Here is a 25,545-nt window from a genome sequence, read left to right on the forward strand (position 1 = left end):
ACTTAGGAAAAAAAAGTTAGGAATCTTAACTTTTCATTTTTGACTGACTTTAAGAACTTTCTGGTTTAAAGTTGGCATTAGACAAACACGTCCAAAAGCTGAAAAAGGGCTTTAAATTGGTTTTGACCAACTTAAAGTCAATCCAAACGGGCTCTATATGTGTCTTATTAAGGAAAAGTACTTAATGACGTACCTATTGTAGACACATAAATTTTGTTGGATTTAATTCATATCAAATTTGAATTAAATTTATATTTGCTTGGATTGAATAATTAATTTGGGTTTCACAAATGAATAAGTCCACTTTTATCACGACCCAACCCCGTAGGCCTTGACTGGTGCCCGAATTGAGCACCCAAACGTACACTTATCCCAAATTAGCCTTTTAACCGAATAAACAAAGATAGTGATTAAAAAAATTGCTAAATAGATCAAAAAAATAGATGTAGGCACGAGGGATGATAGGCCGCCACAAAACACACAAAACCCAAACCATATATACAAAACTCACAACATAACTCTGTCTACAGACCTCTACAGATGATAGCATAGTCATATGACGGGACAGGGCCCCGTCGTACCCCTGACCAAAATATCCAAATATACTGAGATAAAGTCAGTACCAAAATACAAGCTCCGAACAAGGGAGCACTATCAACGACGCAACAAATATCCTAAACAGATGGATCAGCAAATCGAACTTCGGTACCTGCGGGCATGTAACGCAGCCCCCCCGAAGAAAGGGGGTCAGTACGGAAAATGTACCGAATATGTAAAGCATGCACTGTAATATATAAAATCATAATCTGAATAGTATATGTAAAACAAGAAATCAACGTTTAGAATTTCAAAATGCTTATCAAAATCTCAAACCATATATGCACAGATATATGTCATATCCGACCCCATTATGGACTCGGTGAACAAAGTGTGGTTGCCCTCCCATCATCGGCACCCACGACACAGCATAACACCAGAGTAGGAAATATCTCCGTAACAAATCATATCATATCAGATGGCCATATCAAATCATATTATATCACAAACATATATGAACATGGCACAGCATAACTCTGTGGCATAACATTTACCACCCCATGTACATGTCATACCTGCCCCCTCACGTCGGGACACGGCGAACAATGCAGAGAAATACGCACGAAAACATATCCTGGCCCAGACTCAGTAAAAGAAGCAATGAGGCATCCACGAGTGGAGTAGTGAGAAACTAAATGCAATTTAAATTACAAAACATTTATACAGATTCGATGGCATAATTTCGATAACAAATCATAAAAGGAAACTTGAATAATAATAATAGTACAAGTACTTCCAATATCACAATAGTCTACGTAAAAATAGTATTTTCCGAATCATCTCCGTACTTCCAAATATATTATGGGAATTAACGGAATAATTATTCATATAATATTAGAAAGCATAGAAGAGAGTTTCTTTCAAATTCTACCTACCGTAATTCAAATGGAATAACGAAGAAAAATTCAGAATAGTGGGTCCCACCTCGATCAAATGAAGTGGCGTATACAAATCACGTGTGTTAGACTTCATAACATTATTTAGAAGAGTTTCAAGGTATTCGGAAATCATTTGTGCAAAATCTAGAAGTTTAGACAATTTTTCCAAAACTATTCATAATTACCTAATTCAATTCTATTGAATAGAAAAGGGAAATTTTCGAGCGTCGATTTCGAAGAGTAGAGTGATCCCCGAGGTTCGTATTCACTCCTATTACATCTAGGACATGCCAAGAGAAGAAAATGTAAAGCTTTAAATACCTTATCGGCTTTTCACGTTTGTCCAAATTCAACTCCCGTTTCCTCCAAAATCTACAATTGGTCACATTTATCAATTACTATTCACAAGACTTTAAAAATTCAATTCTACCAATATTTGTCTACAAAAATTTCGGCAGCATCTCCCTTATATATATGACAACCCCGAGATTACAACTCGAACACTATATCAACAACCAAGCCAACAACAACACTGATACCATCAACAATCAATTTAAAACGCACCATAACATAAATTGATTTCTTTTCCAACTAATGCAATAACTTTCAACCCAACTTTGTATTTCCAAATAAATATGAATATTTCATGTTCATAACTAATTTAAACTCATTCAAACATAGGTGAAAAATATTCCAAGTAAGCTATTCCATTATTCCTCAATTCCATATTTCACCCAAAAATTCCATAAATGCAACAAAACTATTACAATTCATTTTCTTCTTTCAACTTCATAATCAAATTCATTTTCTTCTTTCACCTTCATAATCAACAACAACAATCCATACTTGAACAACTTTACTTCCATAATATTATAAAATCATACTAAAAATACATAATTCCCTACAATCCATTTTAATACCAACTTAAACCATTTAAGCTTTCCTTATGTTCCAAGAATCACAACAATAATTAACAAGCTATACAACCTTAATTTTTTTCATCTCATCACCTAACCCATATTTCCAACTTCAATTAATTTCATCCAACTTCCATTTTCAACATCAAATATTTATCATACTACTATTCAAATACTACACCAAAAATACTACACAAAAATTGAGTAAATCTTACTCATATAAGAACATGTATACATGGCACCATATTACCATACAAACTTTCATATTTCCTTAAATTCTACACACCCCTACTTACTACAACATCAACAAACTTCATAACACAAAGAAATTGGATTAATTCTTACCTTTTCCTTCTAACTTCTTCACTTAACCATGACACTCAATCAACCAAACAAGGCTCCTATCTTCCAAAATAACTTCATCATGTTGTAGAGGATCCTTGAATTAGTAGAAATACTAGGAGAAAATATTTTTTGGAGCAAGATTTTAATTTTCTCCCTATTTTTTTCCTTAGCCGATTTTCTTCTTCTTCTTTGTTTTCCTCAATTTTTCTCACTTGTGTCTTCTCCAATTCTCTTGAATCTTCTAAGAATTGGATGATGACTCCCATGTAAAATTTCAATTTTGCCCCTCACCTTTTCTAATATTCTCAAGTTGAAATTCCAATTTTGTCCTTAACCTTTTGTAGTATTTCCACATGTGAAATTCCAATTTTACCCTTAAACTTTTCCAATATTTCCAAATCCCAATTTAGTCATAAGAATTATGTATCCAATAAAATCAAACATAGTTTTGCCCTTGACTTGTTACCGTTATCCCAAAAATGTCCTATTGTGGAAATTAAAAAAAATATGGGATATAACAATTTTATTAATTTAAGTCCAAAGTTCATTTCATCTTGAGACCCAAGTTCATGCCACGTGTCAAGATGACTGGGCATTCCAGTCAAGTTAAAGACCAACAAAAGGATGCCACGTGTTCAAATGATGTGGCTATCCTGGTCAAAGTCCAACAACTAATCAAAAAATAACCTTATCGTATAGTATTTGTGGTAAGCTTGAAAACTTACAAGAACCAATCAGAAGAAGGTAAAAGAGTTCATCCATATTTGGACTGTTTTCCTCCTAAAACTATAAATAGGAGGGTATATATAATTTTCTGAGGACATTCTGCAAGCATTGGAGAAAAACTACAACACTAACTACATAGTTCTTCGAAGGAGTGGTCAACGGAGTTCTTGCTGGAGATCGACTTGAAACGACGAATTGCTTTCTGACTTTTTCGGAGATCAAACACATCTCAAGGAAGTCTACATCCTTCTATATTCGAAAAATATGCTACTGCCGGTCATCGAATTACGAAAACATATTAGGAGAAAAGAATCAAGAGAACAATGAAATTGTACTCACAAAGATTAATCAATAAAATAATTTATTTATTTATTTATTTTGATTGCAATTAATTTTTAACACTACAAAAATTTATTGCAAACAGGTAACAACTACATATAGGGTGGTCAATTGGTAATTATGTCCTTCATCAAAAAATTATACTCTCTATATAAAAAAATAATAAGAATTGTGTATATAGGTCCATCATTACTTTATATACGTACATACACATACAAAAATTTGAAAATTTGTTTTCGAAGTCCTGGCTTCGAATCTAGTCACCTTTTAACAGGATTTTCATTTCCAAGGTGAAATCTTTGGCTAAGGACGAATGAATAGTCCTATGTGGCGATTGGACAATTTTCACAATTATTTTAAAAAAGTTTTGTGATGATTTTTTTTAATATTGTTGTTTATAAAGAAAGTTTCTTAAATAAATAATAGTAATTGATTTTAAACTTTGATGTTTGTAAAGTTACACGGTCAATGTCGTCACTAATAGTGATTGGATTAGATAAAGACAGCTAATCTTTTTAAGATAAAGTTACATTTACAATATAATAAAACAGAAAACTAATATTGACAATTGTTTACCTTGTAAGAGTAAGACAATTAATTAATTTTAGTAATTCTGTAGGGTTTTGGTAAAACTGAAAAGGACAAATAACTTATTATTTGAGAAGGAAAAAAACAATCTTTTCTGTTGCTATATATCTTTATTAATATTTTCAATTTTAAAAAAGCCAAAGTAGTAAGGATATATTAGCAACATAAAATTGTTCTTGTAAAGTATTTTCGATTTGGCTTGTCGGTAAGATTGCCAACGAACTTTCCATAAGAAATTCTTTATTGACGAGCCATGATGTTTGTTGGAAATTAGAGATGGTAGTGTTTCTCTCACTAGTTACAACTAATGGATCTTTGAGACCATAGTCTAAAAATCTATTTTGACGAAACTGAAATCTTATGAGAAAACGTTAGATCTCTATGTAAGTTTTATAAGTTATTGCAAAACTTAGATGACAATCTAATATTTTGTCTTTTAAGGTTGAGAAATATATGAACAAGCATGAAACCTGAGTCTAACATTGTCAGGAAGAGTCATTTTCTCTCCATTTGCACAATTTTTTTAAAATATCGACAAAATCTAAATGAAGGTCTAAAAAAGAGACATTTACGTAAATCAACCAGAGGGTTTATTGGGGCATTGGGCCAACTATGTCTGGGCCCAATTGTTGGGCTTAGTGGGCTTCTATTCAACTCCCTTGAAATAGGTCAAAGTCGGCCCAAGTTTTACTAGCACCATATTAATATTTGACAAAGGTTGTTATCAATGAAGGTTGCAGTGGGATGTATAGGATTTCTCAATCCTTATTCATAGATTTCGTGTTCGAATATTATATTGGGTATGTAAAAAATCTGTTAGGGAGCGTTTCTCCCTTAAATGAACTTTATGTGACGTAAATTCAGATTAATCGAATCCTCAATGCAAATACAGGACACCAATAGAGAAATCCAGAAAAATATGTTTGTTATTATTTGAAGATCATTTGTTGAAAGTAACACAAGTGTTTTCTTTTGGGCTACAAAAAATAAATCAACATGGAAGAGTAGGAATTTTATGGGCTTTTGGGCTGCCAATGTAGATATATTGGGCTAGGAATTTTGTTTTGGGCCTGGGCAATGAAAGATAGAAGAAACTAGAGAGTGGTCTATTTTTTAATTTCTTCTATAGTTTCTTTACTTTTTAGATTATTGGTTTAAAGATTCTTTTTGAGCAAATTAAAACTCTTGAGAAAATGTTAGACGACAGTAAACAATATTGTAAGTCATTACAAATGTTAATTAGACGACAATCTAATGTTTGATCTGTAAGATTGAGCAATATATAAGCAAAAATTCGACAGAGTTTAACATTACTTTGAAGGATAATTTTTCAAGAGCTATATTTACATAATTTTTAAAAATATGGATAAAATTTAAATGGTGGCCTCCAAAGAACACTTGCGCTTGAATCAACCCTTTACTCTCTCTGAGTCTCTCTCCCTTTTTATTTTTTGTTTGTTTCTCATCAGATATTCGACATCCAATTTAAGGTCAATCATATCGAAAATTTTTATATTTTAGAAAAATAAAATACTTTCTAATAAAGATAATTTTATTCTCAAAATTAGATCTCGAGCCTAATTTTCAAAAATAAAACTAAACCTAAATCAAAACCAATCTCTACCTGTCACTTTCATGAAACTTTGAAGCAGAATTCTGACCCCAAATAGTAAACTCAAATAATTTGACATTTCATTTTTCAAATATTCAAAAGGTTTTCTATAGTTGCACTCTACCTTTTTATGTGTTGGAAACGTATAGCCAAATAAAATTGATAAAATAATTACAAAACGGTGGCCGCCTGAGCTTGATTCATGCTCTACATCGCATAAAAAAATAAATCATCAACGATTCTAACGTCTCAAATTCGAGTTTCGAGAATGAATTATTTTGTAATATCTCAAATTTGAGAATAAATTTATTTTAATAGAGATCACTAGCGATATTTTGAATCCGAATTTTAAAAATAAATCTTTTTTTTAAGGTTAATGCAATATTCAAATTAATTAAATTAGTAAATTTCAGGTACAAAATAATTACACACACAAAAAAAATGAATATTGATAATATTCTCTATATACAATCACGAATAATAAACCTTCCATCACATTTTATGTAATCATATTTGATTGTACACAATTTTTTAAAAATTAAAAAAATCTTTTGGTATGTAAATTAAATATATGCAAATCAAAGTTATCTTAGTAAATGAGCGATTTCACGTGTCTTTACTTTTAAATGGTGGCTGTGAGGTCATGACAAGTCATGTCATTAAGCTAAATCGGAGATGCTAAATTAAATAACTATTAAAAGAAAAAAAACATTATTTTTTCAGAATCTAAGAAAGAAATTGTGTCGTTAAAGTTGGAGCAGAGGGAGTACTTAATTATAATGATTTTTTTGGGGCGATTAATATATATATATAATAGAAATTGATATTATCTAAATTTGTATCGAGACGGCCTACTAAAAGGGAGGGGGTAAAACGCTTCATAACAAAAAATTATTTTCTCTCAAAGTCGTGATATATAATTTTGATAAAGAATAAAAGGATCACAATTATTCTACGATAACTTTTGGACATTGAAAAACTTAAGGACTTTTATATAAGTGTCATCATGCTATTTTTTGAAATATTATTCCAATTGAGTGTTTATCTAATCAAAACCATGGATTAGAACGTCATTAATGATTTCATTTAGAAGTTTTTGTTATTTTAATTAATAAAGTCTTCTTGTTTTATGCCGTGTTGCGTCAAATACTCAAATAGATGAGTATATCAAGTTAGAGATCGAGAGGGAAATATTATTATTTTTAATTTCCTACTTGGTGTTTGATATTCGTATTAAAATTTTGATTAATTTGGATTCGTGCCATGTGAGACATACTTCTTCCGTTGTTATTTATTTGTTAAATATTTTCTAATTCGATATTCCTTTTTACTTATTATGTTTGACAAATCAAGGAATGCTAATTTTTTTCTTTCTATTATACCCTCAATTTATTAATATGGAGTTAACGTCTTTAAAAAATGCAGTGAGTAAATATGTTTAAGTAATGAAGTCTTCTTGTTTTATGCGGTGTTGTGTCAAATACTCAAATAGAGTATATCAAGTTAGAGTATTATTTTTAATTTCGTACTTGGTAATTGATATTTGTATTAAGGTCTTGATTAATTTAGATTCATGTCATGTGAGACATATTTAAGAGGAAAACCTCTTCTAATATATACTTTTTTTTTTTCATATACAGGACTCATACTCAAGACCTTTGATTAAACATGAAAGAATCTTATTCATTCCACTACTATTTTATTCTCCCTCTATTTCATATTAGTTGAATTTTTAAGATAATGCACACATATTAAGAAAAACATTCAACGACAAAAATTAAACCATATTATCCTCTATTACCCTTTTATTTAATCAACCTCATAAAGAAGATTAAATGTGAAATTATAAATATAAGAAGTCTTTTATTAGAATATAACTTTGTAAGTAGTGTAATTTAACACCTAGAAAATTACAAACTTTATTAATGAAAAGGATAAACATGAAAAAAAATTCAAATATTTTTTTGAACTTTGAATAATTTAATTATTTTGAATAATATTTTTTCTTTAAAAAAATCAGATAATATAAAATAGAGGAGATGTTAGTTAAAAAGAACAAGTTGTTTATGCTTCAAGATAGTCAACTAACTACGTCATGCATTAAAGTCTGGAACAATTAATTAGGAGTTTATAAAATAATAATAATTAAAAAAAAAGGCAATCCGGTGCACTTAAGCTCCTGCTATGCGCAGGATTCGGGGAAGGGCCCGACCATAAAATAATAATAATAATTATTTAAATTAAAAAAAACATGTATCATGCCATTTGAGCCTTGACTCTGTTCGTTATTGTTGTTTCGACTTAATTTGGGATGCGACTCAGAAAAATATTTTATATTTTATTTATTTTGTGTTGTTCTGATTGAATTTCAATCAATTGGTTCGATACAATATTTAAAAATTGTGATTTGATATTTTGATTTTTAAAGAAATGTCACTACATTAAATCACTAATATTATACTTAATAAAACTTATCATCATTTAATTATTTTTTTTGACTTCGATAATGCTATTCAATAACTTTAATATATATATCTTAAATATCCTTAACGAAATTTATAATGTCGTCAATATAAAAAAAATACAAATTACAAAAGACCATATTGATGATGAATTTGTATTAATTTCATCTAGGACCAATTTTCAAATATCCTTTTTCAACTTCGACTTCAATCACTGCCCCTCCCCCCCCCCCCCCCCCCCACACACACACAAAATTCAATGAAATCATATCTGAATGCCTATACTTTTCGTATGTCTTTATAGTACAATTTTTCATCAAGTAAAATATTTCAATAATTTAACACAATTTAATTTTTCTCTTGTAGATTTTGATAGCTTTACCCCAATATCATCATACTTACACGCATTATTAATCACTCAGATTGAAAAACATGTACTAATATTTTAGATTGGTGTAATTCAATTAAAATATCTAAAGTAGCAAATCCTTGAATCAAAATAACACTCGATCCAGTTGTTTTACTTAAAATTAAAGCATTTATTTAAAATACAAAATTATATGAACTAGGAAGAAACTCCATGAAAAAAAAATTAATGATTCATATAAATCGCTTAGTACAATTTTTTCACCAAGTAAAACTGTTTTAATAATTTGATTTTTTTCTTGTTGATTTCGACGGTCTATTCAATAACTTTAATATATATATATATATATGACTTCCTCAATATAAAGAAACTACAAATAACACACATTGATGATGAACTTGTATTAATCAATTTCATCTAGGACAAGGCCCCAACTAGTGCCATTATACAAAGCACACAAATACATGTAATATATCAATTTAGATCAACTTCCAAATATCCTTTTTCAACTTCTACTTCAATCACACCTTTTTTTTTCTAAATCAAATCGTATCTAAACGCTTATATTTTTCCGTATATTTTTATGCTTCAAATTTTTCACCAAGTAAAAATGTCTTGATAATTTTATCTCCCATTCCATCTGCATAAGGAAATAAATGACCACCACCTTTCATTTCATGATATTGAATCCATGGTAATTTTTGTGCAATATATCTTTGTAAAATAACAGGTACAAGTCCATCTTCATCACCTTGCCATAGATGAACAAATCCTTCATTTTTATCGAATGGATTTTTTAAATCCATTGGATCGAATTCCCATGTACCAAATCCAATATTTGCATCTCTATGGAGTGATTCAAATTCACCTTGTTGTCTAATTTGTGCCTGAGGTCACATGGATTAATTAAAAAATAGGTGACAATTAATAACTAATATTATAATGAAAAGTCAACAACAACATACTCAGTTAAATTTCATATGTGGAGTCTACGGAGGGTAGAATATACGTAAACCTTACTCCTACCTCATAAAGGTAGAGAAACTATTTTTAAAAGACCCTCAGCTCAAGTATCGCCATATCAGAACTTTATAATGAAAAGTCAGAGGTTTTTAATGAGAAATAACAATGTCACAAATTTGTAGTCATATGGATTTATATGTTTTTGTTTTGAAATAGATTAAAAGAAAATATTGGCACATCACGGATAACATATCTTATTTTCAAGATTTGAATGGTAGTGGAAAAGAGAAATTATTAAGACAAATTTGATATAAATACTTTATAGAAACTATAAAATTCCGAATCCATAATTTCAAAAGCGTAATGAGTTCTATGGTAATAACATAAAGGTTAACCTATCAAACTAAAATCTTAAATCTACATCTATGCCAATAATTATATGACATTCGATCATTCTTTCCTAATCTCTGTGTCCAATCAAACAGATATCTAAAGTTGACCAAAAGGAAGTACCAAACCTCTGACCCCATAATTTCAAAAAAAAGGTAACAAGTAGTAAAATTATGAAAAATTGAACACGTTTAAATTCTGAATCTACGCCTACGCCAATTAGATTGACAAGAAGTACCAATCATGAAATTAAGAGGAAAGTACAAACTTATACTTACCCTGTATTTTTCTTGTGAGGCAGCAAATCTTGGTCCTAATTGCCTATCTTGAGTTAAAAAAATATCAGGGCTATGAGCTGCAACACTAGAAGATGGAAAATACTTTTGAGTGTTCCACCAATATGTTAGCCATGGAAGATAGTGAGCAACTCTAAGTGTCCATTGATCAGGCAAAAGTTGATCATAATATGATTTTGTTGACAAATTTGATGGGAAACCAGGCCACCAATAGTTAACCACAGGTGTTAGTAGAGCTGCTCCTGCCAATCTGTTGCAAAATGGTTTTACGTTATGTTATATACATTGACACAGTATAAAAAAAACAAAATTCTACACTAACGGTAAACTTTAACACGTGATATTAGGGGGGATGTACACTTAAAAAGTTGTTTGGACTCTTCAACAATGTTGACTAGTGTGTGTTGGAAAATAGTATAGTTTTGGAGGATCCAACATAGGTGCAATAACATTTTTGAAGAGTCTGAAGCAAGGGATGGATACATTTAAAGTCTATGATGAGGATTTTTCAAAAATGCTAAAATGCACATATCGGATCCTCCAAAAATAGTGCAATTTTGGAGGATTTGATACAGGTGCGACATCATTTTCAGAGAGTCAGAACAACATATCTTAAGTTACGGATTCAGACGAATTCAATAACTTTGGCTCATAACCTTCGTATGCGTTAAAAAATACCCAATAATATCATCCTAAATATGTCTGTATGATAGCAGGTTGGTTATCATTTTTACAAGATTATCATTTAACGTATGCAGACCTTACCCCTATCTTATGTGAGATAAAAAGATTGACCTTCGACTAAAAAAAGTATTTTAAAAGAACAATACCTGTGAGGAATATATTTGAGACATCCCCAAACTACTTGTCCACCCATGGAAAATCCAACAACATAAAATTTGGATCCCAATTCCAATTGATCTGCTAATTCTTCAATATCAAGAGCTAAACTCTTTGGTGTTCTTTGTGGATGAGGATCACTTTCTCCATAACCAGGTCTATCAATTGATACAATATATATTCCCAAACTCTCAATAACATCCTGCACCAAAATATATCATTGTAGCAATTATTATACTAAATTACAAGATTTACGAGCAGAGCAATGGTAGAGTCAGAAATTTATATAAAGGGGAGTATGTTTCATTGCTCGAACTTTCCAAACATGTTCTTGCACCCATGTCGGATTTTCCAAAAATAATATTTTCAAAGGATTCAACACGTACCCCGTATTTTTTAAGAGTCCGACCAACATAACTACGGGGATTCAGAAAGAAACTACAATAACTTGTGACCATGCTTAAATTTTGAACTACCTTTGTCACTATACTAGAATCTTTTCCCGGTAATTCGTTTATATATATACGAAAAATTGAGGGAAAATAAAATGTAAAAAGGACAAAGGAGTTGGAATGAACCCCCTTCCACCCTTCTAGCTAAGTTCCTATCTATAACAAGCAGTGACAGAGCCAAAAATTTATATGTCATGATACCTAGTATTTGAACTTGTGACCAAAATCATTTTTTCAACCTAAGTTGTCACTACACTAGCTCCCCCCCTGTCTACAAAATTGAAAAGAAGGGTAAAAAGGGAATTACAGGAGAAAGACTGCTGGCAATAACAACATCATGTCTGCAACAATCAAAACCATGGATGAACACAATTTTGAATTTTGCTTCATCTTTCGGAACACCTTGCTCTTTATACGCCAAATGTCTTCCATCGGAGAGTTTTATTCGTGGTGCAGTGATCGGAGGGCTTCTGGGGGAGCCACAAATTTTTGGAGGTGGTGGTGTAATTGCTTGATAAACAAATGCCAAGAATCCAATCAAGAAAATTACAAGAATTTTCCTAGTCATACCTGAATTTGTATTTTTCAAAATTGGTTACTAATTTGTTAAGAGTTAAAAATCAAGAAAACAACTTAGAATTTCATGAACAATGCATGATTAAACTAAATTAGAAAAAGAATGAACAAGATTACAACAAGTTGAATGACAGTTATAAATGTTTACCTACCTTTCAACTTAGCTAATTTAAACAACACAATTAATTAAGGGTCTTACCTTTGAATGACCATCTGTGTGATCAATAAAGTAAATAAGACGAAAATGATAAGAGACCAAAGTTGAAATTTACATAAAAACGTAAGAAGAGGACGGAGTTATCCAATATCTGTACTGATGATCAAAAGATAGTAGGTACTCGATAGAATAGTCGAGGTGTTTGAACTGACCATTACTAAAAATAAAAAACAAGAAGAATTTTGTGCATTCACAACAAGGTGATTTCTTTCATCAGCTTGCTGGTATTTTGTACCAAATACTTTCTGCTTTCTACTACACATATATCGAGTAACTCTGACATTATTAAGATCTAGACATATGGAAAGAAAGTGAATTAACGTGTTTTTATCTCTGCTAAAATTTTAATCCCTCGAATTTTTATAATTTTCACTAGCTTCATTAACCACCGTTAGACTCTTTCCTCTGGAACATATTGAGGGATGCAACAAAAGGCCTTCCTCTTTAATAATTTAAGCAAATTATCACAATCAACAACAAAAGCTAAAAAAGAAAATTAAAAAAATCACAATATTTTTTCACATAAAAATGCAGAGTTTGTGTTTCTGCAATAAAATTTAACATTAATTCAAATGTGAAAGAAAGAAAGAAAAAGAACCTGAGGTAGTAGGGGACTCTGCCATTTTTGTGAACTTGGTGAAATAATTAGTGGTGACTCTTGTTGACGTCCATGTTTTTATAGTTACAAAAGGTGCACAAGGAAGAGCTACATAGTTTGACTAATACATAGATACGAATTGATTCAGGATTTCAATTTGATAAATTCATCTTTTAAAGATTTTTAGTACTAAATTTATTATCCTTTTAAAACTTATAAATGCAAATTTAGTACTCTCTCCACCCCGACTTATTTGATGTGTTTGACTATGCATGAAATTAAAGGAAAAAAAAGGTAGATTTTTAAAATTTATAGTATAAACTAAATCATATATTGTCTGATTATAAATCGTTTAATTATTTTCAAATATGGAGAGATATTTTTCTTTTTTGAATAGAATAAAAAAAGGGAAAGTGTGTGATACAAATCGGGATGAAAAAGTAATTGTATCTCTCTCATTTTTTTTCCAATTTATATGACATTGCACCAATTTTGGTATGCCTTAAATAAAATATATACCAAAATAAAATAATATATTTTAAAATAAAATTAATCAATTTTAAACTTCTCATTACAGCTCTGAAGTATCTTTCTCTTTATCTTAAACCATGTATTTCAAGTAAACTTTATATTCAATTAAATATTATCATATCGATTAGGACAAAGAAAATACATTTATTCCTAATTTTTTGTAATAAAAAATATATATTTCATTACTGAATTTAAATAAACCTCGATATCGAAATATTGAATCCGTCCCGAGTCACCTTATTATACACTTTTAAGTTTTAACCTCATGTGCACTCTACCGTTGGTTCACCTAGGGAAATGAGGGGCGATGATATCAATGTGTACATTTTATTGTTATTTACGTTGTTTTAATATACGTATTTTACTTTTTTATTTTAGATAAATTAATAATTTTTTTGTCTCAATTTATATAAGTGTATATCAAATTTTGAAAATTAAACGTTTGAATTTTGATTAAGGACATGATTTTTTTTAATCTTTTTGGTATGAAATTATGTATTCAAATATTGTGTAAAAAATATTATGAATCATAATAATTGCATTTGATATACTTAAAATCATAAAATTAAAAAAATATTTCAATATCTTGTACATATCTTTAAATTGAAGTTATAGATTTTAAAAACTCTTTTATTTTTTAAATTTCACGTCCAATCAATTAAGGCACTTAAAATAAAATGGGGAGTACTTGTTATGGACCACTCGAGCTTGGAAAAATCTTATATTAGTCAATTTGAGAAATTCTACATCACACTAGTTGAGATATTGATTAAAGAATATTTAAATGAAATCTAGATGGCTAGTATTATCGACTAATTAATTGAAATCTAGATATATAAGCAATAAATAGTTTTATGTATACATGTTAATTCAAATTAGAGTCAACTATATGAATTTTCAATATTCATTTCGATCTATTATATGTGATCATACTTACATATAAATTTATATTTTTGAAAATAGCCAAAAAATAATCTACAATTTGAGTTTTTATAAATTCTCCACTTATCCCTACCTGCAGTGGCGGACCCACATGGTGTCGAGGGTTTCATTCGAACCTTTTTTGGTGAAAATATTATACTATTTATATATGATTAAAATATTTTTTATGTATAAATAATAGATGTCGAACCCTCTTCAGTTAGTTCGTGTGTCTACTTTTTTAAATTTTAAAACCCCTTATTAAAAATCCTGATTCCGTCACTGTCTACATGAACATATATACGAGTCATGTCTGAATAAAATATATACAAGACAACGCCTACTATATATCATGCTTAATGATTATATAATGATAATATTTAATGTTAATGTTGAAGGTGTGAACAAAGTGTCTTGAATGTTAATTAAAAAAATAATATATATTAAGTGTAAGGAAACTTTTGGTATTATGTGATTTTTTTAGAAAAAATCGTGCAGATATGAGCTAAAAGCGATAGTATCACAACATGTAAAGAATTTTTTTTGATACAAACTTAGCTTAATAAATTGTTACCAGAATCAATAATTTGACGAATATAAAATGGAAGAATAAGGAGGTGGGGATTCAACTTCATAGTGTTTTTGTTTGTTCATAAACTGATTTAATTATTGTAACATTCATAGTTTAAAACGCACAATCGCCACATACTTAGAAGAAACATGAGGAGCCACCTTACGGTGAGGTTCATCCGAACTTTATTCAGCAAAAAATTATATTATTTATATATGATTAAAATAATTTTTTATGTGTATATAGTAGACGTCGAACTCATTCGACTAGTTTATATATATATTTTTTTAGATTTTGAATTTTTTTTATTAAATATTCTGACTCCAAAATTACTTATACGCTTTACTTGTTATAAATGCTTGAATTATGCGGGTGCCAATAGAAAAACTGTCTCAACATACTATCATACAATTTTTGAAGAAATGAATACATAATCAAATAAGTTTGGAAAAAAAGATAAGATAAAAAGTAAAAAAGCTCTTATAGTGGGAGACAAGGAAATTGAAGGGACAAGAAAGTTAAGAAACATATAGTGGGACTATTTTCCACCACACAACGTGAAGAATGTGTGTACCAATGAGAATTGAAGTGAAATAATTTTGTTAGGAAGTGCTTCTTTTTAACGTGATATATGTATTACATATTTCAAATTATTTTAGGGTACTTTTCATTTAACGTGTTTCATATTTTTAATTTAAAATCATAAAAATTCAAAAATCATTTTTAAAATATATTTTTAGACTTCATTTTCATTCAAATTAAACTAGACCCAAAATGAAAATAATCAAGAGAAATTAAAATGCTTTTTAGATATGATTGTGAAACACGTTAGGTCATAGGACTTGTTATTAAATTAACCCATGGAACACGACAAGGTCGATCTATCGGGATTAATAATTCATTTATTTATTAACTCTATTCACTTCAAGATATTAATTCATTGATTTATTTGGATTGCCTAAATTAATTAATTAAAGATCTTGTTAAAATAGTTATTTTAAAAAAAATAATATATATTTGGTAATCTTTGGACTCATTCTTTCATTCAACTTAACCTAGCTTGATAATCTTTGAACGTGTTAATGATAGTTTGTTTATTAATTTAGTCCATTTTAACTTGTAAAAATTCAACGCATTTGAAACCTATATTGGTAATACAAGGAGACTTTCTTGAGATATGACTTGATATGACTGCTTTATTTTGTTATTCCTCCATTTTAATTTATGTGACATTTTTTAATTTTTGATTAAGAGCTAATTTGATTAATTTTTAAAGCTAAATTTTAATTAGATCATCTTAATATCTTAAAATTAAAATTAAATATTCTAAAATTATACGAACAAATTATACTATAATTTTTTTTTTCTCAAATTAATATGGTAATTTTTTTTCTAAAATTTAAATTAAAATTTATATAATTTAAAGTTATAATAATATAAAAATATTACATAAATTGCGACGGAATAAATTTGACTAAACCCATACACACTACCCTTTGATTACCTAAGAAGATCCAAAAAATTCACCCTCAATCACCGACCCGTTGATTATCGACTTGGCAATCAATACACAAAAGACTTTTTGTCTTTTTTATATTACTTGATGGTCGATATTTATATTAAGGTATAATTATACTTGATGGTCGATATTTATATTAAGGTATAATTAAATTTAAATTTGTATTGGGGAGTGTTAATATATCAGAGGTAAAGAAATTTTGAACAAGAATGGTTTCGTATTGGACAAGATTTGAATCTTAAATCTATGATTAAGAATATAAAAGTATTTACCACACCATTATAATCTAATAATTAAAGAAAAAGACACGTCGAAAGTAATATTACTAGCTATTATTATTTAAATATGTCAAGATATTTCTATGTTAATTATATGAAGACGTCGTTAAGGAAAAGGTTGAAATTTATAGTTAAAAAGATTCTAATTATAAAAAATGAAACTTACATAAATCTCACTAGTTTATGAGTTAATTACATAGATATATTTTAGTTTATATTATTATGTATCCTATCAGATTTTAGTATGTCCAGATATGTTCGGATACATGTATTTCGAAATGTATAGGGTTAAAATTAGGTGTAATTTATTCTAGATATATTGTATTTAAGTGGATTCGCATGTATCTAGCTACATAAAAAATCTCGCTCGCCTCACTCCATCACGCTCTTCACTCTCTTATGTATCTGGTATCCCAGATACATGTGGATTGCATCTTTCTACATACAAATACATGCATTTAATATGATTCACTTGTATTTGAGATATTTAATAAATCCCCCGCCTCTCTTCTTATTTTAGTGTACCTGGTAGCAAAATACATGTATTTAAGTGTATTTTTTTTATATATGATAGAAAACTGTTAATTGATGTGATACATAATATTTTAAAAATATAGTTAATAATAATATATATGATAGTAAAGTATATCTAATTATGTAGTTTTTTCATATAAAAAAAATTCGTAATGGCTTAAAACCGAAGTGTCAAAATATTTTAATGTTTTTTTTTCAATGCTTTCTAGAAACATTTACATTTGATTATTTTTATATAATCTGTAACATTAAAAAAAATAAAATGAAAGTAACATAACTTGTAATTCAAATAGTAAAACAAGATGTGACATGATTTGCAGATTTCTCATGCTTTTAATCTAATTTTTAGGATAATTAAATTTGATTAGATAAGGGATATATATGTCAAAGTATAGAACACATGTTGGAATTTAGTATCATGGCAAAATCTTGCCAAGCCCTAAAATAATGATTTTGTTTTGACCATTTTATTAGTCGTAAACACAAAATAGAAAATAGATTGGTCAATTAAGAAACATTTTTTAATTAGCAATTTCCTTTAATTCTTCTAAAGCCCATTAGTTAACAGATTTTCCTAATAATGTTATTTGTTTTTTCAATTAGAACTAGCTGTAAATTACAACTAAAAGAATAATAAAGCTTGATATTGAAATCTAACAAGTGCCAAAATTACATAATTAGCAAATATATTAAGATTGGCACCAAATCACTTTATTATTGAATTATTATATATCGAACATAACTAGTACTAACAGTTTGATTCACATAAAAATATTGAAGTAGAGAATAAGTAATAATAGAAACGAACCTTTAGATTTTTCTCGATTAAGAACAGAAAACAGTGTATATTTCCTATATAATACTTTCATAGCTAACTTTTAGGTTCACGAACTCAAAATCTGTCACGACCCAAAATGGGCCGTGAGTGACACCCACACTTAACCTCCTAGGTGGGAGAACCAACGATACAAACCCAAATAATAAATATAACAATAACGCGGAAGCTCAAATAAATACATTTTCCCCAAAACCTGAAAGTCATCACATGAAGGACATCTAAATTCTAAAACTAAGTTTGGAAATATCAACACCAAAATAAACAAATAACAAAATGTGTCTAAAAACTAAAGACACCATGCCATAACCGAGAGAATCCATCATGAGCTAGAAGGATAGATCACCCTGAAATCTTATGAACTGGAGACTGACTAGAGCTGAGGTCGAGTCGAAATTGGTGGAACACTCGCTGCACCCCACAAAATAAAACAAGAAAGATACAAGTAGGGGTCAGTACATGACAACATGTACTGAGTAGGTATCATTGGCCGACTCAAAATAGGAATCAATATGCAATAAGTAATAATGGGAAATCAACCGTAGCACTTAACAGGTAGCAACCAACAAGATCAAGATCAAGTGACAACACAATGAACAATTTCATAACCAATCAACAATATTAAGATCACATATGAGGACTCAAGCCTCCACATCACACTCTTTTGGAAAATGAGTTATTGGAGATTGTGTAGTATTAAGTCATTTTAATTTGTTTTCCTTTAATATTACTATGTTGGAACGTGACACCCGATTCAAATATACCGTGTCGGAACGTGACACCCGATCTAAATATACCGTGTCGGAAAGTGATACCCGATCCAAATATACCGTGTCGAAATGTGACACCCGATCCAAATATACCGTGTTGGAACGTGACACCCGATCCAAATATACCGTGTTGGAACGTGACACCCGATCCAAATATACCGTGTCGGAACGTGACACCCAATCCAAATATACCGTGTCGGAACGTGACACTCGATCCAAATATAATTAATTTATCATTTTTCATGATTACATTCCACTTCATTAACAATATTTCATCAAGCCTTCTTTATTCAAGACACCATTTTTGACAGGACAAGTTCAAGATTATGGATTTCATGGCCACGAGATTTCAGACCAATCACAACAACATATCAACCATCCAAACCACAATAATTAAATGCGTAGTAAACTTCACACATTACCCAATGAATTCCAATCACTATTAAGAGTCTATCTATGATATAGAATTAAAAACCATAACCTACCTCAATTGAAAAACGAAGTAAAGCAAGTCAATCCACCAATATCTTTCCTTCTTCAATGCCTCAGACCAATTTCAATCTATCAAATATATAATATTTATAAATAAACTAATCCGTAAACACCAATATTATATATGTTTAACCTAGACCCAATAACTCACCTAATTCTATAAATACGTTCCTAATCTTGATGCCACTTAACATGTCCACCCCCATATTTTCTGAATTTCAAAACTAGGGTTAAACCTCAATTAAATTAAATAATCACTTTAAAACTTGAGTCTTTCGTAACGCTTCTGAATGATCAAAATCTGTTCAAATACATAATCTTCATAAGAATACGAATTCAATGACACCCATATAGCTATATTTATTTTTGGATCAAAAATTGGGTCAAAAAGTCGGCCCGAGTCATTAAAGTTAAATCTGAAATTTTCGTTCCGATTATGTTCACTCATGATAAAATAAATTCACATGTCAAATTTCAGCTAAAACGGATCGTTATTCGACCTCCAAATCAAGATTTTATGTGAAGAACCCTAGGGTAATATTTTCTTATTTTAACATTATTTCTCCACCAATATACCCTAAAAATATGTTCATAATCACATAATAATTACCTTGACGCTTTGAAATGAAAATTTTTATTTTTCTCTTCTCCTTTATTTTTCTTTTCCCCTTTCTTTTCTTTCTTCCTCCGTATTTTTTCTTCTTCTTCTAGTTTCTGCATTTTTCTTGTCGCTGTTCTCTTAAAAAAAAAAAAAATTCTTTTTGCTCCAACTAATTATTTATAAAAATTTATAAACCCTATCCTTTTCCTTTAATAATTGGTAAAGAGTATTAATTAAATTAACACTTTAATTCACCAATTAAATTAATTATCTAAAATCACTCTTCAATTACTTAATCGTAGTTATCGAATAGTCTAAAAATTCATCTAAATATTTATGAATTGAGTCGTTTATGAACTAAAAATTCCTAATACTCAAAACGACCTAATGGGTCGTTACAAAATCACAAACAAAAACCTCGAACTTTAATTATTTTTTTCAGACATTTTTTTTTTGAAACTCTTAAAATGCTCTCTATTTTGTATGTGTTTATATAATTGTGTGTGTGGAAGGGGACGTCAGGGAGTTCTAGTTAGCTGGTGAGGTTATTTATTATATTTTCCTTTTTTAGCCTTTTTTTTCTTTTTCTTTTGATTTGTATGGAAGAAAGGTTCTCTATTGATTCATATGTATCGTATGATCTTAATTTTGTCTTCTTTTTTTGGTCTTTCTTCCTTTTTAGCAATCAAAAATTGTGGACATTCATTCGTGTATGGAAGACAATAAAAAAGATGAGGAAATAAATTCATCATTTTACTACAGATAAAATTCAAGAAATTTTAGAATGAACTAATGCACTTTCTAATTATCTCCATTGAAATTCCAATAAATTATATTCTCCATCAAATAATTTTCTAAGATCTATATTTTTTTCTACTTTGTAATTAGGGGTCTACAACTGTACATGAATCGGGTTGATTCAGATTTTTTACAAACCAAATCAAACTATTTGTGTCGAGTTATTAAATCTATAAATCAAACCAAACCAATAAAAGTCGGGTTTTTCGATATCAATTTTTCTCGGGTTTTTTGGGTTTTTCGGATTTCTCGAATTTTTCATAGTATCTAATAAAAAGTACAGAGAAGTGTTTCTTAAAAAGAGTTCTAGTATAAAATATCAACATAATTTATAAGATGAGTTTTTTTTTGTCTATTATTTAGATGTGCTTCTCAAATCCAAATCTAAATGTAAGAAAGAAAACAAAAATTATGATTTTTTTAAATTTTTTTTTATAAATTATATTTTAATAAATATTTTTATGTATAACATAATTTAAAAATAGTATATCTAAAAAAAAAAGTAGCAGTATCAAATCAAATAAGTTTAACAAGAGAGATAGATCAAAACAAAAAGAGAAATAATAATTCTCAACTTGATTAATTGGCAAACTACGACAGCTAGCATTGAATTATTTTCTTGTAGCATACTATATATATACACAGTTTTAAAATTATTTTATATGCTGATTTTAAAATATATATATTTATATGCAGAATTAATTGTTTGATTTGAAAAAAAAATATTTATTTATTATAATATTAAATGACGAAATAAATACACCAGCCGCCTACTCTATTATAGTTTGTCCAGGCAAGAAGGGGACGTATCTAGTGCATTAATTTCGAGTTCATCCGAATTGAATAATTTTAATTCAGATTCTGTATCATATGCTTAAAGTATTTATAAATTAGTATTTAAAATAAATTTTAAATTAAATAAGTAAAATTTCAAATGCAAATTTGAAAAATTCAAATGAATTTACTTCATTCCCGATCTACATATAATTTAAACTAAAACGTGACTATCACTCTGGCTCCGCCCCTGTATACATGTTAATAAGGCTGCTTCAACAAAGATGTGCCTCATTTTCATCATCAAGTTTGTTTGTCCTGGAGATTTGTTTGCTTAGACTAACATTTAGTGAAAGCGATATCAATCTATTGTCACAACTCTATTTATATACATATACGTTCAAGATTAGAATTATGAGTGCGATAGTATTTTCAATTCTTAACTCCAATTTGATGTTTATTTTACATTATTTTCAAGTAAATATTACCTAGTCTAAAGTTGATTTTGAGCCAAATTTTACATTCAATGAATGATTTCACATTTTTTCGGGTGCGGTCCTTTCTTGAATCTTGCTAATGCGGAATGCTTTGTGAAATCAAGTTACTTATGGATTGATCTGCATCGACTATTTAATGATTGTTTTCGTGTATGGGATGATAATATAGTATAAGAAAAAAATGACTATATAATAATTTGATTGATTCGGAAATATATATATATATATATAAATCAATAGTTCAAATAAAAAATCGAATCCGATATGATTAAATTTTATCAATTATAAGAGGTTTGAATTAGAGACTAAATCTCAATACAATGAAATATAGAACATAAAATTTAATTTTCAAAGAGAGTAACATATAACTTGCAAGAGCAGTTGTTATGAGAACTTTAATCTATGTTGCTCAAACCCTTATAAGAAAAATTATTGTATTTTTGTTGATTTCTCTGAAAATACATATGTTCTGGATGATCTGACACATAATTAAATATATTTTTGAAGAGTTCGAGCAGCATGGACCTTTATATACATTTATAGAACGAAGGTGTCTCCTAGTAAGAATGTCTTCATAATCTTATCTCCCATTCCATCTGCATAAGGAAACAAGTGACCACTACCTTTAAGTTCGTGATATCGAACCCAACCTAGTCGTTCTGCAACATATCGTTGCAGAATGACAGGTACAAGCCCGTCCTCGTCCCCTTGCCATATGTGAACAGAGCCTTCTTTGTTAGGGAACGGGTCCTCAAGATCCATTGGGTCGAATTCCCATGTCTTAATTCCAATTATCATGTCACGATGGATGGACTCGAACTCCCCTTGTTGTCTAATTTGTGCCTGAGGCCATGAATAAACATTTTTTCGATACTCAAACATATAAAAATATATTAAAAATATACGTTTTATACCAAAAATTAAAAAATAACAGAGTATAGAATGTACATCAAGCAATATTGATACCGCGGAAGATCATGCAAGTTTGTACACAGTTTTGAAAGTCGTGTCAGAAAGGCCACTTAACATTAGCTATTCTTTATAAACTTGTGTACTACATTATATTAGCATACAAACTTGTAACAATATGTTGATAAGATTCACACAATCAAGTACTCACCCGATATGGTTCTTGCAAGGCATCCAACCTCGATGCTAATTGTTTGTCCTGAGTTGAAAAGATATCCGGGCTGTGAGCTACAACGCTAGAAGAAGGAAAAAACTTCTGAGTGTTCCACCAATAAGTCAGCCGCGGAAGATAATGAGCAACTCGAACTGTCCATAGATCCGGGGATAGCTTATCGTAGTATGATCTTTCAGTCAAATTTGAAGGAAAACCAGGCCACCATAGGTTAGCCACGGGTGTTAGAAGCCCTGCTCCTGCCAATCTGTTACACATTTGTTAAGTGAGTTGACACAATTCACAGACAAAGTGGGGTTCGGGAAGGATAGATTGTATGCATATCTTACCCCTACCTCAACGGTAGAGAAACTCTCCGATATATTACCTATGAGGAATATATTTGAGACAGCCCCAAACAGCTTGTCCACCCATGGAAAATCCTGTTACATAGAATTTGGATCCCAATTTCAATTGATCAGCTAGCTCCTCAACGTCGAGAGCTAAGCTCTTAGGTGTTCGTTGTGGATGAGGATCACTTTCCCCATAACCAGGTCGATCAAACGAAACAATGTATATTCCCAAGCTCTCAATAACATCCTGCACCAGAACAGGAATTAGCAACGGACAAATTTTATAGTGAACTATAAACTACAGTGGCGGAATCAAGAATTTATATAAGGGGTGTCACATCTTTGGACTCCTTTGCCATTGCACTATAATTTTTTTCATCTATCAAGTTGACTCAACCAAAAAGTCATTTCCCCCCCCCCCCCCCCGCCCCCCTCTATCTGCATAATATAATTTTTCGACTAATGGGATGCAATTGAACCCCCCCTTATATATTCCTACCTAGCTTCGCCCCTGATTACAAGATTGTGAGAAAAGAGAAGGTAAAAAGGGCATTACATGAGAAAGGGTGCTGGCGAAAGCAACGTCATGCCTACAACAATCGAATCCATGGATGAAAACAATCTTGTAGTTTGCTCGGGCTATGGGAACGCCTTGCTCTTTATAAGCCAAATGCCTTCCATCGGAAAGTTTTATTCGTGGTGCAGTGATGCGAGGGCCATCCAGGGAACCACAAATTTTCGGAGGAGGTGGCGTAATTGCTTGATAAACAAATGCCAAGAAACCAATGAAGAGAATTACAACTATTTTCCCAATCATCCCTGAAATAAGAGCTAAAACTCAAGAAACCATGGCAGAACAACACGAAATCGACTCAATTCCAGGACCTTAACAATGTGACATCTAAAGACAAATCGCACATCGACAACACACGAGAGACATGCTATAAGGAAACAAGCCCTAGACCTTAGTGACGTATTTTATAGGTGAACGAGCCTTGGTCTAAAGCAGACAATATCACAACTTATGTCTAACTAATTCGAAAAATACAAACTTTGTACATCATTTTAAAGCCAAAACACATTACCAAATCATCAAAAACATCTAAATCCTCTAGCTATTATATATTCTACATGTATCAAAAGTGCATTATAATGGAATTTATTGGAAGTATTCCAAAGGTTGATGATTAGCTTCATTTCTGGAGATTGGAAGAAAAATGACTGAAAATATACACATGGAGACGGATCCAGAACTTAAATTGCATGTTATATTTTTATATTTTTAAGTTCAAACAAAATAAATCATGATTTAGAATCTTTAAACTAAAAATTTTGGTTTCACCTCTAAGCTCAGAGGATATCTCATTACTTATCTCATCAAAAAGCCAAAATTAGAATTAAAAATTACAACTTTAATTTCCACAAATTAATGATAAGTAATACTATCAATTTTCAGTTTCACTTTCTTTAATATATAACCACAATTTAAACATTTAGTAAAGAAAACAGAGAAAAGAGGAAAGAACCTGAAGAACAATAGAAATCTGCTATCTCCCTATGAATGATTTTTTGAGATGAAACAATAATTGGTGATATTATTGGTAATCCTTTTTAATTTTTTTTAATACCCTATAAAATAACAAGATTGGGACAGCCTATAAAAGACAAAATTAGGTAGAACTTTGGTTTGTTTTTTTGTTATAGGGACAAGGAAACTCTAACACACCTGAAGTGGTGTTCGGCAGAATTCAGTAATTTTGATTCAAATTCTATATATTTATAGAGATG

At 29.9% G+C, this 25,545-nt stretch overlaps 2 protein-coding genes and 1 long non-coding RNA gene across 5 annotated transcripts; all 3 read right to left on the bottom strand.

Moving 5' to 3' along the window:
• Window positions 1-461: 461 nt before the first annotated feature.
• Window positions 462-2,939, bottom strand: LOC129881424 (uncharacterized). Of its 3 annotated transcripts, none has more exons than XR_008765575.1 (3): window positions 2,738-2,939; window positions 1,797-1,847; window positions 462-709 (listed from the first exon to the last, which is right to left on the bottom strand). It is a non-coding gene; the product is annotated as an uncharacterized LOC129881424 (long non-coding RNA). The 3 variants fall into 3 exon arrangements; XR_008765577.1 differs by having other exon boundaries at window positions 462-1,171; XR_008765576.1 differs by having other exon boundaries at window positions 462-1,228.
• Window positions 2,940-9,208: 6,269 nt separating this feature from the next.
• LOC129882129 (uncharacterized) lies at window positions 9,209-13,303 on the bottom strand. Its single transcript, XM_055956289.1, has 5 exons — window positions 13,164-13,303; window positions 12,080-12,342; window positions 11,311-11,522; window positions 10,463-10,730; window positions 9,209-9,718 (listed from the first exon to the last, which is right to left on the bottom strand). The coding sequence occupies exons 1-5, from the start codon at window positions 13,186-13,188 to the stop codon at window positions 9,413-9,415; spliced, it is 1,074 nt and encodes a 357-aa protein (XP_055812264.1). The 5' UTR covers window positions 13,189-13,303; the 3' UTR covers window positions 9,209-9,412.
• Window positions 13,304-22,582: 9,279 nt separating this feature from the next.
• On the bottom strand, window positions 22,583-25,341 carry LOC129882130 (uncharacterized). Its single transcript, XM_055956290.1, has 5 exons — window positions 25,284-25,341; window positions 24,314-24,576; window positions 23,793-24,004; window positions 23,405-23,672; window positions 22,583-23,127 (listed from the first exon to the last, which is right to left on the bottom strand). The coding sequence occupies exons 2-5, from the start codon at window positions 24,572-24,574 to the stop codon at window positions 22,822-22,824; spliced, it is 1,047 nt and encodes a 348-aa protein (XP_055812265.1). The 5' UTR covers window positions 24,575-24,576; window positions 25,284-25,341; the 3' UTR covers window positions 22,583-22,821.
• Window positions 25,342-25,545: the final 204 nt, after the last annotated feature.

Source organism: Solanum dulcamara, chromosome 3 (assembly GCF_947179165.1).
Source record: "Solanum dulcamara chromosome 3, daSolDulc1.2, whole genome shotgun sequence".
NCBI lineage: Eukaryota > Viridiplantae > Streptophyta > Magnoliopsida > Solanales > Solanaceae > Solanum > Solanum dulcamara.